Raw genomic sequence first — 21,083 nt, 5'->3', positions numbered from 1 at the left:
CTTGGAAGGAGGAGTGGTTCACACATATGCGTACATCACTTGATTACCCAGCACTTGATTATGGTACACTTAATGAGCCATAGCCAAATGTTTAACCGGCACCATTAAAAAGACTTGCATTTGAAGTGACATTGAGTGAAATGAAGTAGGGCAAGATCTGCAGTCTCTCAACCACACAGACAAAGCATCTATTGATGTCATAGCCAACGAGGGTAGGGGGTGGGGGACAAGCATACATTAATGAGGCAGCCCTAAGTTTAAAGATGAAAATGTGCATAACAGATTTCCCTGAGTTTATTAAAATTGGGTTGATCAGTGATATTCAGATGAAGCAGAGAGATTTTTCTCTCCCTTTGTGCCATTATCAAACCCTGACCTCCAACAGATGGTGGAATTCAATAGAAAGTCTACGGCTTTCTGCAATATCTTAGCATCCACCATTTCTTAGACTTATATTAATCACTTTTCTGGAAATGCCAGATGTTGAAATCTGAACTGGGCAGTGTGGATTTGAATTGCCTTTCCTTCTCTAGCAATGACCATGAGTCAGAGATTAATGCCAAGATTTGGGAAGCTTGCACATTATATCTTTGTGAATGGAAACTTCAATTCCCACCTTCATAGGACTGAAGACAAAGAATTTATTCAACTATACTATATCAATATGATCTTGATTATAGCAATATATACATTAAACAGAAAACCAGCCTTCTCTTCCTTCCTCTCTCAGTCAGTTTGCTAGTTCCATACATGTTTTGTAAAAGAGAGGCAATAGAACATACTCAGGTTGCATGCAGAAGGGAAGAGATTGTGAAGCTTCATCACCCAGAATTCCTTTTATGAAATAATTTTCCTTCTCCTGAATTTGGCTTTGAGCAAAAGTATGTTACATTTACTGACTTTAGTGGCAACTCAGTTCAAGAAGCCAGTCATCAGTGAAGAACTTAAAAAAAAAAAAGAAATTAAGAAAAGTATGCCAATGTATTAAGGAGCAGAACTTCATAGCTCTGCAATCCCAGGTGGTAAATTAGTGCCTATAAATAGCCAGAATGTGGCTGACAGCATTCACACAACAGGAGTTTAGGAACTAGGCTTTGTATTGATGGGCAACCTTGGGTGGAGAGGGCACACATGACTTTTGTAGGAGACAAAGGACAACATAGGAGTAGTTATGATGTATAGTGAGGGAGGGAAACTTCTCTTTTTGGTTTCCTGGGATTGGAGCCGTCTTTTAATTATAACTAGGTTAACTATGTTAAACTTGTTGCAGTATTTTGTTATTTCCTACCTAACATTGATCACTTGGCAATGTCAGTGAGATGGGAATTAGGGGCTACAAGAAGGGGGTCCAAGAGCCCCTGACTTGAAGGTCACAAGTCATTCATTTCTGCTTTTCATAGCACCACTCTGAATGTTCTATTTATTCCTTGCAAGCCCTTCATAAACCAAGAGTAAGTTCCCCCCCTTCCCCCCCCCATGCCCAAAAATTGTTCTTCCTTTCAGTGGACCTAATTTATAAGAAAATTATTCTAAATATCACATCCATAGATTCACTGAATAATTGTCTTTTAAAATACATGGCTGAAATAACAATCTTTAAAAATGATTATGGTATGGTTCATTTTGTGGATTAATGTACTTATCTTTCATTATTATATTTATACTGAATTACTTCCTCTCTCTCATTTTATATTGCGTTCTTATATTGTATTTCTTCCTTAAAATATATTTCAGTTAGCTTACTTTTGATGGAATAAATGAGTTAATTAGGGTTGTACTCCATTTATAGTTTATTCTATGTTCAGGTTTAAAATGTCTTTTTCTGTATATAACAGGGTTGACTATATATAATAGCGTTAACCAATATAGCTAAGTAGACTTCATTAGAGTTCCTTTATTTCCATGTATTTGCAGCATTCCGACATATTTAGAATTCTCAGCTGATGTTCCAAGCACAGAACAAATCTAGAAATTATTAAGAAAAAAACTTTTGTCAGTACCTTCTCAAATGGTGGATGGCACCAGTGAAATGCCCTTTCTTGAAGCACCAAGGTAGCCACACACTCCAGAAGGCTCAGTGTAGCTATACAAAACTTTTTCCAAGTGATTTGCACAGGCACATGCATGTAAAGCCACTTTGACAGCAGTCCCAGGAGATGTGTTGTCTACACATACACAAGCCAAGAAAACCCTTGAAAGAGTCACTCAGGCCTTCTAGAATATGCAGCTCCTCCAAGCTTTGAACAGGAGTATTGACAATGTACTTCACAAAGTGCCCCTTTGAATGTTTTGCCCAGCCCTCATAGTTTCTACCTATTTAGCCCAAAATAGTTGTATGACCTTTCATAGGAAAGATCAGTTTACCAATACAAGCTAGCTCTGCATGCATGCACACATATGCACACACATTTTGACACACACATACACATCTCCAGCGGTGGTCAGCCAAAGACTTTTGGGAAGTCACAACACAAACAGTTATTTTGTTTTGTTGCGAATCCACCACAACTGCTGTTGAGGCATCTTACTCCTGTATCTGGAGGTGCCATATAAACAATGAAACAGAAGCCAGACAGGCTAATTACATCAAATCCAAAGAGCATGACTATTTGTAATTCCTACTGTTCCTTGCTGGCTTGGTGCTTACATTAATTATAAGCAATTTTGCCTGAGGGCAGGGATTTGGATATTATTCTTGCAAGGCATGATGCTGTTGATCTGATCTTACAAACAAAACTGAAATCCATTCACTTTATTAATATCTTCATATCACAGTGGGAGATGGGGAGGGGAAAAATGAACATATAGATACTGTATGCTTCATGTCTTTCTTGGGTGGCTAATCAACTTTGGGTGGAAAAAGTAGACATGATTAGTGTGACTCATCAGGAAGTGCTGATCTCCTCTGACTGCCAGATCTCATATTTTCTATTAATGATCATCAATGCAGAACTGTAATTGTGGGGGAGAAAATCAGAACAAAATCTTTGACACACACACACACACACACGGAAGTGAAAGTCTACGGCACCATCCTGCTCAATTATAAAGCAAGGGAGATCCCTGGTGGAGACTTCCTGTACATGCAGTTAGCTTTGCATATTCCGGTAGGATGATTTACTTCAACAAAGATCGCAAATGAAATATCTCATGTCAAATGGGAGGGGGAGATGATTTTTGCATTAGGAGATGCAAGGAAGGCAGTTATAAGGGCAAGGAAACGGGGGGAGAAACATGCACACTAGGAAAAGTTCAGCCCTCGGAACTAGTACTCAGTTTCATCTATTTTATTTTTCTGAAGCAGTGTTGGTAGCCAGGCAAAACGCATGCCTTGAAAAGCTATCCAGCTGCTGGAAATGGATTTATTTTTGTCTGAAGGGCTATACATGATTGAGATGTGGTGCGAGACAGGGAAAGATGGCATGGCTTTAACAGACATATGGAGACTCCATTTGCTTTGTCGTTCGCTTCTTCCATCTGGAAAAGTCAGCTAGAAGTATACAGTAATTGAAAAATAATAATCTATACAGTTAGGGGGAAAAAATCTTGCACACTTACAAAAAGCACACATACCATATCACAGCACACATAGGCCAAATTATCAGATTGCTTTTAAAACTGAGATTTAAGCAAGCATTACAAAAAGGCAGAAAGTAAGTCTTTGTTGTTACCTGTCAGTTAGAGAAGGATGAACACCGAAGGAGAATGGGTAGAGAAAATGCTATGTAAATGTCTAAATCTTTCATTTATGATGTTAATATCTATAAACTCACTCTTAGAGGATGCATCAATGTTGTTATGCAGCATGACAGCTAAAAGTTAAATTGATTCTGAAATAAAGTATGTTTTTTAAAAAAATATTCAAATACATAAGTTCATTAGAATGAACTGTACATTTGCAATTGGTTGAATTATTATTGGTTCTTGAAGTTTTAGGACTGGCACTCGGTCTGTCCTCTGATTATGAGTCTCTCTCCTATCCTTGCAGATTAGGATTGATAGAGAACGTTACACATGTTTTATTATATTGTACCTTTTATAGAGAGTGCCACACTACGTATATTACACCTCTTTTGCTGCAATTCCCAGGCTGTTCAGAGCAATTTTACACTTCTTTACTTCTGGCAGACAAAAATGATTCTATCATGCATAATATGGCAAAAATTTGCAGACCGTGTGCAAAGTTCGATAGGAGCCAGTATCTAGATCAGCTTCTATGTCAGCTGGTGACTGACAGTTGAACATAACTGAATTCTTATTTTGTTTCTATTGTGTGTCCTGTAATGAGCAATTCCATTATTTACTGATTTTATGCTATTGTGTAACAATAAAACATATATGTACGAAAATGAATGAATGAATGAATGAAGAATGAATGAATGAATTCTGACAGAGTAGTGACAGAGTATGCCAAGTTCATAAAAGAACCCAAACATCCAATGATTTTAATATCCAGTTACATTATGAGACAATTTTCTATATAATATCAGAAACAAAAATCATGGACTACAGATTCTAGTGCTGGACCTCAAGGAGCCTGAGACAAGACATGATCATTTTATAAGTACCAGCCAGGTGTAATCAACTCCCTGGGTTAAGAAATGGATGACAAGCAGTCTGTTACAGCAGGACAGGAGTAAAACAAGCTCTGGATCTAAACTTTGGGACACACATGCACAAACATATATTAAACCAGATTTTTAATCTTCGCAAAGGCTGCTCTTCATTGTAACTAAGGTTCCTTGTTTCTGCAATAAAGTATCTTATCTTCACAAGCACCACGATGCAGAGAAAGAATTACTGTCGGGCCTTAGGGGCAGTCTCAGATACTGTTTGAAGAACTGTATGGACTCAGCATTCTAAAATAACACTTTACAGGCTAGAATCGATACGACAAATTGGCAAAGATATCACCAAATCTAAGAAAATGCCAGACTGGTTATTGAGAGTCTAGACAACTGCGATGCAAAAAGCCTTTCTTGAGATAACCAAAGACGTGACCAGATAAAAAGAACAGGGTACATGTTGGGAAAAGAAGGCAAACTTATAATAATGGGGGGGGGGGGATAATGTGAGAATTTAAAGCATTATTTAAGCATTATTGAGCACTATAAATCAATCAAACAGAAGCATGAAACCAAGTAGAGGATGGGAGTATGAAGGAGGATTCTTGTAGCTTCTTTAGAACGTCCCCTATTCCTCAACAAAGGAGACTAAGAATTGTGCATCACTGAACTTTAACAATGTTGGGTGACAATTCTGAAAATTCTACTCCCAGTATATCAAGTGAGGACAGTTTGCTCTGCACATAGAGTAGGTTCACCTATCATGGTCTTTGTCTTTACCCAGAAATATGGAACATAACCTCATGATGGTAGACTATGTATGTTAAAGTTTTCAGATCTTGGCTGCAAAACTCCAGACAACCACTGGATGGCAGCAAATACCTTTTTCAGCTCTTTTCTACCATTAGTATTCATCTGGATACATTACCCTCATTGTTGGGCAAGAGTCCTTTTGGCATAATCTGCCAATTTCTGCAGATGGACATCTGGATTTTTGCAGCCCAGATACAGTGCCCTTACAACAGAACATTCAATGCCAAATTTGTCTATTCCAACATGAGGGGGGGGGGGGAGAAATGATATTACCCTCATCCACTTTCTCTTCTTCACTGGTTAACAGAACTAGGTCTACACACACACACACACACACAAAATCTTTCTTTCTTTGAAATTGGTTCGATAGATAGATAGATAGATAGATAGATAGATAGATAGATAGATAGATAGATAGATAGATATGTGTGTGTTCATTCTAATACAATCTCCTCTAACACTGAATTTCATTTGCTTTCCCCTAACTTGTTCAAACAGGCATTAATCTTTACATTACGATTTAGCCTGGTGAATGGTAATCTGCATTCATCTCTTTTTCATCCTCTTTGTAATAACAATTGAACATGCAGGTGGCATCTAACTAATTATGGTATATGTATGTATTTTGAAGCCTTATAAGATTTCTGGATTTCATACATGTCTACCCATGAAATATATGATTATAACCTACTACCAAATGTAATGAAAACTACTTAAAATTCAAAAGATGGTTATTCTTTTACTGTTTTGTCTTGCCAATTTCCTTTGCCAGGAAAGCAGTAGCTTATTTGTACAGTATCTCTCTGCACTGCAATTAGATTGTTATCTAAAAGCTATCTTGTATTGAAGAACTATACATGTTGATGCCATTTGGGGCAGTACCACAGCGTATCCATATATTTTGTTCACTTTTCATCAAATCTTCTATTAAGATTTTGAGGGGGTGTTGTTTTACTTGTTTGCTTGCTTTTAAGAGCTGTCTTCTCTGAGATGAAAAGTTAAGGCATATAAATGAGATCATGCATGCAGAAAATCTATTAAAAACACCAGTAATTCATGGCTAACAGCCCAAGGAGGAAGTCAACCTGTCAAAGGGGAGCAAGTAGCATGACTCCAAATAAAATTGCTAAAATGAATATAAAAGTCTCAAGATCATTCATTGTTCATATTGATTAAGAAAACCAGGCAGAACAAACTGTTTATAGCCTTAACCTTGAGCTACAAACAAATATTATTGTAGAATAGAATTCTTCCTATTACGTATTACACAGTCTCCACTCATACCGTCATTCATCCACTTTCAGACCAAGTAAGAATGGATTCAGAAGCGTCTATGTGATACCTTCATTTTTTTTTTTTTTTGGCAAGTCACTCCAATGATAAGATTTGGTAACAGTGGCAGACTAATATCTCTATATATCTTATCTGGTTGTTGAGGATAGTTGTATCTGAAGAGCTGGGCTGTAGATCATCCAATCCACTGTAATGCATAGTTTGGGGGCATTATTAGTGCCTCAAGGAGTACTTTCTAGAATTGTGTTTCTCATGTGTTTAGTTGGAAACAGAGGCTAATGACTGGCTTGAGCAGGAGCGCACACTTGAGAATGAGGGGGTAGGTTTCAGAGCAGAGATACGATAGATCATTGTTTGATTTTGCAACATCTGAAAGCAACACAAGCAGCAGAAATGTCTAACTGTTGCTTTTGTGGATTTTAAGGTGGCTTTGATTCCTTTACAAAAGTCCTCTGGTGGGAAAAAAAACTACAATACTACAATTGATGAGAGGTGTTGCTGTTGTTAAACTGCACATCAGTACCAGTTTTAAATTATGAAGCAGCTACAATGAATGTCTCTCCAGTTCAATTTCAATGGCCAAAGGAGTTAAGCAAGGCTGCATCTTGGCTTCTTCCTGATAACATCTATATAACCTTTCTTGTAACACACGTACAGGGGATTGACTGTGTTGCCTCCCAGCTGGCAGACAAAATACTTCCCATTTTGCTGTGTGTGAATGATGCTGTCATCTTGTCATTATCCCAGGTTGGCCTAAGGACAGCTCTTAAGGCCTTTGTTCAATACCACTGAGAGGAGAGTCATTATTAACCACCAGAAGACAAAAGTCATGATCTTTTCTAATAAGGTGAACCTATGACATAGAACAAGTTAAATGTTGCAAATACCTTGGTGCTGTTTTCCAAGCTCCTAAAAGGAAATTTGCTCATCTCAATTATGCCCTCTTCATGCTTCACAAAATGACAGTATTAAAAGTCCATAAAAAACAAAGAGCAAATCTCATTCCTGCAGCTATTAAACTATGTATTGCAAAACCAGTTGCTCATTTTTATTTGGAACACAGTTTGGGTCTCTACTCCACTTATAGCAAAAAAAAAAAAATAAAAAATCAGATTTCTAAGGTTTGTTTTTTTTTTTTACTCCTGGATGTGCATCCGGTATAGTACTAAGGTTAGAAGCAGGGCTGCCCCAAAGTGTGGCTAGCTATTCTGTCAGCCTGGCCAATCTTATCCTGGTACCAATGTGATTGCCATTAATACCACCTCATAATTTCAAATCCTTACGGACTGTTCCCTGGGCATTTACTATATTTAGGACTGGATAAAGCTAAGGAGGGAATAGGGGGCACTCAGTAATTGTCTAAGCCAGTTTTCAAGATTTACCCATCACTTAGAAACTCCTGAAAAGTAACTCCAGGTTCCTGTTTGTACTCGCTCCCCTATCCCAAACACCAATTGGTTTTTAGCAGAGCTTGATTCAATGCCTAATGCCAGCTTGGCTAGAAGGTAGATTTTGTAAAAGTCTTGCCTCCTAGAGGCTTTGCCCATGTGAATTGGGTAAGACTGAGTCAATAGAACATAACTTACTACATAATGAGTTTTACAGAGATTTTTTTTTTTTATCTAGACTGATCAAGACTCTTTTCCGTCAACTTCCCAAGGAGATTCTGATGAATTTTATACTTGATTCTTTTTAGCTGATAGAGATCCCAAGGTCTTATTGCAGTTGCTAAATTCTGTCTTCTAACTGCTAACTCATCATATGATTATAACCATGAGCACTGATTTGAATTAGATATTTGACAATGCTTTGACTATTATCTCATTTTATCTTACATTATCTTACTTTTATTATATACAGTTGTCACTATAATACAAATTCAAATAATTTGAATGCTTTTGTGTTTTTGTTCTGCTTTAGTCCTTGACTGTCATAACGTTTGTTTCAGAGGGTTAATTTATATTTAATTTCCTATGCCCCTTTAGTAATGTTGGGAATGTTAACATAAATATTAAACATCCATTTGGTCATATGCAAACAAACAAGCCAAAAAAACAAAATCATAGCTATGACGAAAAAGTACCCAGGTGCAAAGATGTCATTTCTCTGTTGCACTGAAAACTTCTTGGATGTTGAAGTCACTGAAGTATGTTAACATTCTTGCAATCACTTTCCAGTATTTCTAACCATGATTGTGTACTACTGTGTCAGTTGGAATGGGGGAAGAAAGAGAGAGAGAGAGAGACAGAGAGAGAGAGAGACAGAGAGAGAGAGAGAATCGTTATTTGGAAAAAATAGGTGGGCACCAGAAATAGGTAGTCAAATGACTACTAGAATCCAGAAGCTCGGAGGCAGGTGAGGCAGGAGGGAAGGGAAAATGCATGCCCAGAAGCTCTGTAGAGCTGCAACATTGCAAAGAAAAAAATGAGGCAAGGTTTAAAATGAATTGGTGAAAGCTTTTGGAATGTGCAAAAATGATGATGAAATCCCCTTAGGAAGACCACTAAGTAGCATTGTTCTACCTGAAATGTATAGAGAGACAAGGAGAGGATAGAAAATCTTGTTGATACTGTTACTGATGATTATGTTCTTTTAACTGCTTCTTCTAGAAGGAATACTTTTCATGCGTGCTGTACACTGGATTGTTTTTATTACAGTTATTTGTATGCTGCATACTCAACTTCTCTATGTATGCTTGTTTTGGCTTTTTGTCAAGGTGGTTATGCCTGTCTATCTTTTACCAAGTAAAATGTCATGTAAAATGTTAAAGACTAGTGACTAGATCTTTGTTAACCACTGAACAATATAACCCCTCTGCAACAGATTATGGGCTATACAGATTATGTCTGTGAGCCAGAAGAAGAATGAAAGGAGTGTAGGACACAGAGGAAGCTCCCAGAGAAATCCTGCTGATTGTAAGTAAGCTAAAGAAGAATCCCTGAACAGTAGGCGTGCTTTCAACTCTGAGTTCAAGTTTTCAGCAATCCAAATAATCCGAATTACCAGCTGTGGAACTACACTCTAGAAATGCTCTTCTTTGTAGGAGTAATAACCATAGGCAGTGCAGCAGATAACCCAGAACCTAGGATAAGAAAGATAAGCAAGCAAAGACCCAATTAAGTATTTAGTAGAAGATGATCAGTTAATCCATATACGGGAAGAGGACATGACATGTGGAATGCACTGCACGAAGAACAGATTAATAGCATGCTGTTTCTCCTAAGGAAATTATACCAAATGAGATTTGCCAGGGGAAAGCAAATGCAGAATCTTGTGGATGCTATGCCAGAATTCATGGCAAAGCTGACCAATACTGGGGAACACATAAAGTACAATTGTGTAGTAGCTCTATTCCTTTTCAGTCTCCCCTGTAAACAAGGCCAGAAGCTTTGGAGTGATAAAGGAGCTACGTTTACAGCAAGCGGATTGAGGGCCTCCTGAGCACCCACGGAACAGAGCACCAAAGGACTGTTCTGCACATGCCTGAGTAACATGGCGTAAGAAGAAGAGAAGAGGAGGATGCTGAGGTTAAAGGTTGAATATATAGTGACAGATTCTGGACCACCAGGGAAATGCTGGACTACAGAATTGGCTTTCTTCCTTCACAAGAGTAAAGAAGAAAAGAAAGAAAATTCCACGTGAACTGCAGCACATAACAAAGCCCAGTGTGGAACATATCAAAGTACGTGGATGCATGGCATGTGTGTACATCCGCAAAGAAAAACAAACTGAACTACAGAAGAGACATGTGGGAGGTATTCTGCAAGGTAATAGCGGAGCTCTATAGTTTCCATATTCTAAATCAACATGTAAGATAATCACTAGTAGAGTGTGACCTTCAAAGAAGAGTCAAGAGATGCTGTAATGATCTTTTGATTATCAAAAGAATAATAACATGGGCAGGAACCAAACCATCATCATCATCATCAAATAACTTTTTAAATAATGCATTGAAATCAGACAAAACAAAATGAAACACAAGCACAGTTAACCGCAGATGTTGAAGTCAAATGGTCCACCAACACCCACAAAGGTAGATCATCCATCCATCTCTCTTACAAACAAATTCCAGTAAACTGAAAGATACATTTCACGTATCAGAAGGGGAAGCCAACAAAGGAGAAAAGCAGCAGCAGCAGAAATGGAGTCCATCCATAATAAAAACCTGGATGCTGATTCTATTACCACCTGACAGGAAAGCCAGAGGACGTAAGCGAACATTCAGAATTTACTTGCTGCTAGTCAGGTCTAAGGTCTGACCAGTTGTAAAATGCTATTTACAAAAATACAAGTGAAAGCTATGACAAAATCTTTGCCCTGGTAATGAAGCATCTAATAAACAGATTGCTGCTGAGCATTGCAACAGAAAAAGGAATGCAAGTGAAACAACTGGGTGTGAATACAGCATTCCTATATGAAGAACTGAAATAAGGCATCTATATGGAACAACCATCAGGATTCAAAAATACAGAAAAATAAAACAGCTTTTTTTTTTTTTTTGTGGCAAATCACAAAAGATCATAAAGGATTTCAAACAAGATGCCAGGGCATGGAACACAATATTAAACAAAGTACTTGACTCTGCCCTTTTCCTATATACAAAGAAATTAGATAGCAGATGGATTTTTATATTAATTTATATTGATGGCCTATTGCTTGAGAAGGAAGAGAGAGCACTAACATAAGGAAAGCACTAAACCAAGACACTGAGTCAAAGGATCTGGGATCTAGGCAACATAGTATACTATCTGGGAATACATCGATTGAGAGACATTGATGGAAGTTATCTTCTAAACCAAAAGCACAAAATAGAAGCAATACTAGTTTCTGCATAAAGGAAGCTGAAACAGTGAGCATTCCTATGTAATAAGACTACCTCAAGGAGATAAAAGAACAAAGGGAATTGTTAACACATAACTTAGATGTGCCTCTGGAAAGACATTGTGGCAACAACTAGAATTTGTACAGAAAAGCAGCAACTAAAATTAATTGGAATGCAGTTAAAAGGGTTGTGCATTACTGGAAGGCAACCATGCACCTAAAACTGTGTCTGCCAATGAGGTCAGGAGGCAACTTAACTAGACAAGCAATTAGACAACCCTGACAGAGAATCTTTCAGAGCTATTGCCTTTTGCTGAGACAGGCACCCATTCAGTTGGTCAAGCAAAAACCACCTTTTGTAGTACTTTCTATGACAAAAAGAAAATATTGTTTGTTTTAATAGCACAAGCTAGTCAAGAAGCAATTTAGCTGTGGCAACTACTTGCAGATTTAGGCCTAAAACAAAACAAACCTACATAGCCCTTTGAAACTATTCAGACTGAATTGCACAAACGCAAAATGAGGGAACCAACTTACTGCTGTGAGAAGAAAATCAGACTTTTCCTCCATGAAAGCAGGAAGCCAAACCTTCCCGCTTGGCTCACCCTGCCATTCAATCTTTCCACAGCAATCGAGGCAAAATTTAAAATTAGAATGGGCTCACCCAAAAGATTAAAACATGACAGGAAGAGTCAAGTTTCCTTGAACCTAGATCTCCCTAATCAAATAACAAAAGATCTCTTCGCCAAAGAGATCTACACACCAATCAGGCAGTGCTAGACAGGCAAATACCTCAGTTCAACACCAATCAAGCAGCTCTAGAGAGGCAGACACAGGAGGCCTGATTAGAGGAAACCAACTGAGCAGGCTGCCTGACTCAGAGCGCCCCCTCTTGGAACTGCAGCTAATTACACTTTCTAAGAACTGGAGGGTGGCCTCACTTTGCACGCTTTTTCAAGGAACAAAGGCAAGGTTTCCCTATATAAAGGGCTCTTTGGGAATTCCTGCTCATGGCCACCTCCGAGACCCGATTCTGTGTGCCGTGCTCTCAGAAATAAACTTTTACCTCTGTTTCAAGCAACCACCTGTGCATTTATTCCCTGCTCGGAAACAAACTTGGTAAGATTTCCTTCCAACACAGCAAAATACACAGATGTAAAATATCATTTCCTGAGGGACTCATAGGAACAACACTTTAGAGTTACAGAAGACATGATTGCAGATCCTCTTACAAATCCTTAGACAGAAGAGTACCTTCATGAATTATTATGGAAATGAATATAGTTCATTAACCACTAAATGCCAAGAATGGTATTGACATATGCAACAGTTATGGTGAAATGCCCCTCTGAGTGACACTTGAAATGTATGTTGAGACACAAATGAGGGATGAAACATTCTTGATTATTGGATTTTTTTTTTATTTTTACTGTGTCCTATAACCACATCCTTCCTATATGCATGTATATATGCTTCCTTTGAGCCTTGCCTTTTCACCAAGCTCATTATGCCTAAATTACTATACACCAAGTAAAGTGCCTTTGAAAAGCTAATCCTTTAAACTGCAATAGAACGGTGCTCACAGAATGGTTCAGTGCTGAGGAGGGAGCAAGTGTATATGCTCTTTGATCTCCTGGGAAGGGAATTAAAAGGCCATCCCAAATCACCATCCCATTTCTATCTGAAACATTGACAGTGGCTGTTTCCATTCTATTGCGGGAATTTGACTCTATCAGCTTAATCTAAAACAAACCAGCCTTTTTTTTTTTTTTTTTTGAGGGAGGGAGGGAGGGAAAAAATTCACCCTGAATAATTTTGCCCCCTCCTTTTACTTTATTTCAGACGTTTGCTCAAAATGTTCTCAGTATGTTTCAGCAAAGCCAGGAATTAAATAAAAGGAGACCAACTTTAGTGCCCAGAAAAGAAAAAAGATGTCACTGTATGTTTCTCAGGATCAGCTTGGAAACAGTCCAGACCACACTGAGAATGGAGCACTGCTTCTGAACTTGCACATGTTTCTCCTACTGTGAAGTAAGAGTCACTGCATCTTGATAGTGTGTCTTATGTGACCTGACTATCTACTATTATTTGCTCAAATGTGTCTAGCTTGCCATGGTGTTCTTTGATTCTAGATGCACACAGCTTAACACCTTTATTTTTTCTTGCATTTATCAGATGTGAAAAGCAACCGTACACAGAAGCTTTATTGAATGCATGATGCCAGTAATATCCAATGGTTGTATTTCACTGAATATATTGTGCTCAGTAGACAAAAAGATTGTTGCATTTTTTAAAAAAAAATCCATATTGTTTGTCAGCCTAGATAGTCCTGATAAAAATGTCTTGCATGTCTTCTTATGGTTTAAGGAGATTGGTAATTAAGCAGACTAAATTATATCATTTTTTGATGGAACTGGATGTTATACTCAGCAAGGGCTGCCACAAAACATGACAATCCATTTCTCATGTTCTTCTTTGGACTTCTTGTGAATTCTAGTCCTAATCATCCATGCTGGCTTAGCCTTGACATAGTATCTGAAGCTACCAAAGTATATAGGTCTTTTTTGAGTGTCTGTTAGGTCTCCTGCCAAACTTGACCTAGTTGTATCATCATCATCGTCGTCGTCATCATCACTGTTTTTGTTGTAAAGTAAAGTGCCTTTGTCTAGTTTATTTATTTACAAGAATGGCTCTGAGCCCCATATTTTGGGGACATTAATGGATGGCTTTCTTTTTAAGATGTCCACCTGCCAAGAAAAAAAAAAGTTAGATTAGGTAGATAGGCAGGATGATCAGGACCATATTCATTGATGTACATTGTATTAAATCAATATTTTGTGATCCATTATGACAGCAATTTTGGTCAAAACACTCAGCAATTTTTCAAAATTTCAAAACTGTCCACTGGACCACCCCAGTACACATGAGTCAGTCCATTAGCAGTATCTAGTTGAATATCACCTATATTACCTTGCACAATGATTCAGAATTTTTTTCCCCCAACTTTTTGGAGATGCAGGGGATTTAATCTTAGATTTCTGCATATAAAGCATGTGTTCCAGAACGATAATTCCTCTCCTAAAAAGTTATAGAGATAGAATAGAGAAGTTGTAAGGTAGATGCTCTATTTGGAAGCAGCTTCATTTCGAGTCTAAGATCTATCACTTGGGCCTTTGAAGCTGTTAACTTGAGAGAAGAGCCTATGTGCCTTATCAGATTATATTTTAGCAATTAGACACTTGGATTTAAATGGCATCTAGGAAATCTAGGATTATTTTAAAAATAGGAAATTAATAACAAGGCATTCTTTACAAAGCAAACATTTTAAATCTCATAAAGGCAAATTACCTTAAATCATATCTGATATCTAGTTTTTTTTTGGGGGGGGGGTTCCTAATGCTTACTTTAAAGCTGAGCTTATTTATTCACACATTCATTCTCAGAGGCTATCTCCACTATAGGTACAACTTTAAAACAAAACAGACTTCTGCCAAAGGAGCGGATCAGCAGGTTTAACATTTTCTCTAATCACTATTTCACTGTTCCAAATCATACTTTTGCTGATCCTGGGATTGTTGAAGTTACTTTCAGCACCCAGGCTGAGAGGTAAGAAAGGCAGTGATAAATGAAACTGAAAACCCTGGAGATGAGGTTGGAAATGGTAGAATCAGTGTGGTATTTGTTGAGCTGCTCTGAGAAGAATAAGCATAACCAACCTTACTGACAGAACAGGGTCATGCAGGTAAGTGTGGAAATGTCTAGTTCTAAAGCAACTCCAGACCTCTATGATCCTATGTCAGCCACGTTTGAGAGTCAAACTGATTTATTTCTGGTTCAGCTTGGGTATATTTCAAACTGCAGTAAAACTGATCTTTAAAAATAAAAGCAGCAGCTCCATGGTGCTTGTAGGCAGTCCATTTCTCCAGTTGCAGAAGCTCCTGTCTCACCATGCTTCAGGTTCCTAAGCTTTAAAGGTTTGCATGAGAAAAATAACACCTCTTCAGTTCCCTTTCATTTTTTTTCTTCAGATGGTCAAACAAACACATAAAGTATGAAATAATTATGAGTATGGATGGGATACGTATGTATGTGCATGTGTGTGCATGTGCATCCATGTGCATGGATGCACATGTGCAAATAATTTATTTTATTTCCCTTTTATACAGAATGAGAGTAATGGATGTGTTGCTGCTACAACACATATTGCATGTTTGTGCAGAGAAGAGATTTTTGTTCCTTTTGTTAACACATTGAAGTGCTGTTTTGAAGACAACTGCAGATCATCTTCTAGTTGGTTCTGAGTGCAGTATAAACAGAGGAAGCAGGAGTATGGAAGTACTTAAAGTATAGCAACGTTAAGTATGATACACATTCAGAATTCAAAATTGTTCTTTCACCTTCCCCACACCTCATTATCCTAAGTGATAGGTCACTTAGCTTTCATTTAAAAATATTTTCACCTTAAAGTGATTTCCATGTGCAAATGTAGGAATATTCTGTTCCTAAATTCCATACTCAAACTGCAGATTAAAATCCATCCAGATTAAGTTTGGATTCAACTGCTTTCGAAGCTAAGCTCCAAGCAACAAAAATAATGATTTCGACAGAACTTTTTCAAAGGAAATAGAAACAGGATCACAGCCTTAGATACAGTGAATTAATTAAGTGTGTGTGTGTGTGTGTGTGTGTAGCTTTTTTCCCCACTTGCTTTCATATTTTTAATCCCAATTCACAGCAACAATGTATGTGTTGATTCAGCCTAACATAACAAATCAGAGGTTCAACATGATTACTAGAATTCATCTAGTAATCCATGAAAATGATAGAATATAACCTCTCGGCCTTCATTTTTTAATGTATGGTATAATAAAAATGGTAAACCAGATAACAGAGTCTGATCTTTTTAGTTCTACTTAGCTTCTCCAGTTCAACAGAACAAACACAGACTAGCATTTTGGTTTTGCTCAGTGTAGTAATGGAACATCCATGCTAGGCTATTTGGAATGGAGTCGTTTATATATGTTTGTGTGTGTGTGTGTATCTGTGTGAACACACACACACACACAAACACACATACTGTATGGAAAATAGAACAATATAAGTGCCTATGGCTGATCTAAAAGTGGTCAGTGAAATACAGTGAATTGACAGCCCCCCCCCCCCATTAAAACAAAATATACTTTTTGTCCAGGACAAAATGAGAAGGGGAGAAACGTGGGAGTTTATCATCACAGATTTGTTCTACCAACACTGATTTGTCCATTTCCCTGTTGCTTATTTGTGTAGGATGCTTTGTCCATATAAATGTAGTAATGAGAAGAATGTTAGAAAAAAGTTAATTTAGATAATACATAGTTTCATGCTTGGAAAGAGTAAGCAACTTGTAGAGCTGGTAGCTGGCTCAGCTCTTTGAGAGCACATCATAACATTGCTACCATGGGTAACTTTGCCCAATAACAAAATGGTGGGTCCCTTCCCAAAATAGTTGATGGGCTGCAATGTTGCAACATCTTCATTTCCTCAGAAATACCACTTAGGCTTTGTCACCAAATGCTGGACATTTCTATGACTGATGATGAAGTTATAATGGCGGGGGGAACCTAGTTGTCCATGGCATCAAATGTTATGACAGATACATTTCATAGATACAGATGCTGTTCACCACCTTCTAAGGATGTTTCAGAGATTATACTTTTGTGATTAGTATTTGGAACTTGATGCCAAAAAAAGGAGGAATATACAGACCTATTTATTTTTTTCAATTGGAATTTCTAACACTGCACACCAGACATTTTTTCCTGTGATTTCCCTACAACTGACTTTGCAGGTGAGAACCAATTTGGTGTAGTGGTTAAGGCATAAGGCTAGAAACCAAAAGACCATTTAGTCATCCAACCAGTTAATGGCAGGAAAAGCTTTATACAGTATGCCGAATTGTGATTATAGGCAATGTAGCACCTCTACATATTTTAGACCACTTGTCATAATCCCAGAGCCAGTTTTCTGTAGTGGTTAATGCATAAGGCTAGAAACTGGGAGACCATGAGTTCTAGTCCCACCTTAGGCATAAAGCCAGCTGGGTGACCTTGGGCCAGTCACTGTCCCTCAGCCCTAGGAAGAAGGCAATGGCAAGCCACTTCTGAAATCATGCCAAGAAAAGTGCAGGGACTTGTCCAGGCAGTCACCAGGAGTCAACACTGATTCAAAGGCACAGGAAAGAAAGAAAGAAGAAAGAAAAAAAAACTTTGCAGCTAGTCTCAGCTTCTAATTTGGATGTCCTTTGGAATTCTTTGGAAGAGTTCTTTCAACTCCTTGGTTTCCTTTTAATCAGACTTATGTTTGAGCATTTCTGAAAATTTCCGAAAATCTGAGTCACAGCCAAAATGGATGAATTTCTCCAGACAGAGAGGGTGGGTGCCCCAGGATAGTGAATTATAGATTATTACTGCTGTCATTTTATATTTCTCAGTTTGCCTTCAGGAACTCCCATTGATCTGCTTGCTTTTTAAACTGCAATAGATCACAGCTTTTATTTTATAGTGACATTTTGATATATATTACAGCCAGAGAGGTCAAAATACTGAAAATTGAGATGAAAACAAGATTGAGACACACAAGACATAGTACGAGATAAAAAAAAAGAACAAACGATCAAACAAAGCCATCTTATTGTAATGCATAGAGAGTGTTGTGTTTGCCAAGACCAAACAAGATTTTGATACTTGCAGAAAACTCAGATTTCTATGTAGTGGAAAATAGATACCATCAAAATAATGATATGACAATGAGCAATAATTTGAGGGGTCATGAATTTCCAAGTGTTCTCTCTGAAGTGCCAGCTGCTTTGATATTCAATTGCATTTGCATTCAGTGGATTTACCAGCTAAAAGACTATTTGTTGGCCACTAAACAATGGCTGCTTGGATGTAACAGTCTCTATAGGAATCCTTCCTTATTCTGTACATAATAGAGGCAGATTTAAGGCATGTATAGGTCCACAAAATTACTAAGCCATTATTATTCAGCTGAGATTATTAACACACTAAGCCATTAACCAAGATTTTTAAATAACACCTTGGTTATATAATGCACTAAGGCAAAGCTAAACAAATCACATTATGGCTTAGTATGATGTGTGAACCTAGCCCACATCTCTGTCTACCTTCCCATGATTTTTGAGTGCCAAGAAATCTTAATTTGTGGAAGAAATCAGGTATGTTTACTAACAGATTGCAATACATAATATATTAATATTATAGCTGTTCAGCATTTCAGAATTGGTTCCAAAAGCCTGGGAGTGGGAGAGTAACATTGCCTTCTGCAATGCTTCAAAGTAGCCATGCCTTTCCCCTGGGATCACATGGTCTTTGCTTCTGTCACATGATCTGGGGTAAAGATATGACTACTTTGAAGAATTGCAGAAGGGGTTATGTTTCTCTCCTATTGTACATTTTGAAGCACCATTTTGGAATTGAGTCATTGCATAACCATAATAAATGCAAAATAGAATTTGAATGTTTACATATGTTTTGCATCACATGTCACACGGTACTGACATACAATCGGTAATTGCATAGCTTCTTAACCACTCTTTTCTTCATCCTTACAATGGAAAAAAATGAATATTTGGCAAAATGTAATGTGATTGGATAGGCTTTTCAGATATTCCCTGCAAAGATGGCAGGACTTGGGGTGGGGGTGGGGTAGCTTCCAGTTGACATCTGTGCTGATTAAAGCTTATTAGTTATGACAAATCTTTACATTCTGAAACATTATGCAATTAGATTTTAACTTTGGAGAACAATAGTAAGGAAGAATTAATGTCTTTATTCCCTGCTAGAGGAAGTCCCAAAGATGTTGGCTATTATGGGAAAGAAAACTTGATACACCAGGATTTTGGATTGATTCAGCAGACCCTTTGCATAAGGTTGATCTTGCTTAATGACCCTAATTGGGACCAGAATTTCTGTCACTAAGTGATGTGGTCACCATGCAAAACTTCATACAACCACACCACTTAGCAATGCAGTTTTGGTAGTGCCAGCTGTGGTTGTTAGGCCAGGACCATGCCATCATTAGGCAAGGACCTCACACTTCTCCTGCCTGCTGCGCTCACCTCCACTTCAGCCCTGATCAAAAAGTACATACATACATACATACATACATTTTCTTTTTCTTTCTTTTTCTTTCTTTTTCTTTCTTTTTCTTTCTTTCTTTTCTTTTCTTTTTTCTTTTTTGCTTCTAACAATCTTAATCTTTATTTCATCAAGTTGCTGTCATAGGACTGAATCTCCATTCAGACTGTTTCTCCTATCTCAAAGATTTCTTCAGGGTTTTAGAAACCTTATTTTGTAAATCCAAAAATAAGTCCTTGCCCATGTACTTTTGCATCTCTTGATATGTCATTTGTATTCCCATTCTGTCATTTCTGTCTTACAATTCTTTTTTTTTTAATTTTCTAATATTTTTCCATCAGCTACAATTTGAATCCCTTCTTAATCCTGTCTGTCTTCTTCCATATATTGTTGTTGGTCACATCATTCACTTCTTCTTTATAATTTTATTCAAAAAATACATTTACAGGTACAGAAATTATTGCTGTCAAATTAGTTAGAAGTTACTCTCCTTTCAAAAATCCTTTGAAACATCTCATGCATCTGACATTTTGTAAATTTTACTTTTCATTTTCCTGCCTGGAAATTTAGTCCTCTCTAGTGGCCTATTTCTATCTTGACAAGTCATTTGCTTTGTTTTCAATTTTCAGCCAATAATCTCTTTCCTGATAGACTAGTTTGTGTTCCCACAGAAAAGTTGTTTTGTTTAATCATTTTTTTAAAAAATCTTAGCAAAAGTCCTAATATTCCAAATTCATCTGGTTCCTTAAGCTGTTTAAAACTTTCTTAAATTAAATTCTTATTTAGCTTTTTGCCATTTGTTTTGTATTCTTTAAGTTCTTTAAACTGCTGGTTAGCTTTTCTTCTATTTTGGGATGAAGTTTTATTCACCAAGTAGTTTTTCAGACTTGTTGTTTGGAAGACCTCTTTTAACTGTAAAATAATTGTAAATCCAAAAGTGATTAGAAAGTGATGTGGTTGAACCCAGTGTCCTTAAAAGCTCTACCACAGTTGAGAGTGTGATGACTTCCCTTGTCTCCCGGTGCTCAGACCCACAGGATGACTGCTAACCTGCAGTTTCCTCATGAGAAGCAGCCGTCTGGAGTTCAAGTAGTCAATCTCTCATCCTCTCCTTGTCCAGAGGGGTTCCATTGGACCAAGCTTGCCACCAGTCCGTCAGTCGTTGCCACATCGTCTCCGCTCTTTCAGAGACATCTAGTTCACCATTTTTCCTCACCCAGAAGCCTAACTAGGCATGGTTTTAAAGTATATTAATGAATATTCTCTTAAATAAATATCTGACATGCAAACTAATTAATTTCAGGAGGAACAGACTGGATTAATTTGAATCCATTAAATAGTTAATATTCAATGGCATGAATTATGTGCCTATACATGACACATATTTATAATTTTATTGGGATATATTTAATGAATGTAATCCAAAGTTCACTACACACTGTTTACAAGCTTTTAT

At 37.5% G+C, this 21,083-nt stretch overlaps 1 protein-coding gene across 7 annotated transcripts in view; it reads right to left on the bottom strand.

Moving 5' to 3' along the window:
• The window catches only part of LOC112542233 (uncharacterized), a 377,107-nt gene that overhangs the window by 222,955 nt on the left and 133,069 nt on the right, over nt 1-21,083 (bottom strand). For 3 of the 7 annotated variants that reach the window (XR_015795363.1, XR_015795366.1, XM_088136461.1), the window contains exon 4: nt 12,710-14,239. The exons of 3 other annotated variants lie outside the window; for them this stretch is intronic. Coding sequence is in view for 1 of the 4 variants with exons in the window: in XM_088136461.1 (XP_087992587.1) it covers nt 14,227-14,239 (13 nt within the window). In the remaining 3 variants the exon portion in view is untranslated. Of the gene's footprint in view, nt 1-12,709; nt 14,240-21,083 lie in introns of those variants that run through there. One more of the 7 variants, XR_015795360.1, reaches the window with a different exon arrangement.

This window comes from Python bivittatus, unplaced genomic scaffold (assembly GCF_059951505.1).
Source record: "Python bivittatus isolate LINGU-HERP-01145 unplaced genomic scaffold, Pbiv_v1 ctg000060_np1212, whole genome shotgun sequence".
Taxonomy (NCBI): Eukaryota; Metazoa; Chordata; class Lepidosauria; order Squamata; family Pythonidae; genus Python; species Python bivittatus.
The sequence above is the reverse complement of the archived record's forward strand: the minus strand, read 5'-3'. Positions and strand labels throughout refer to the sequence as shown.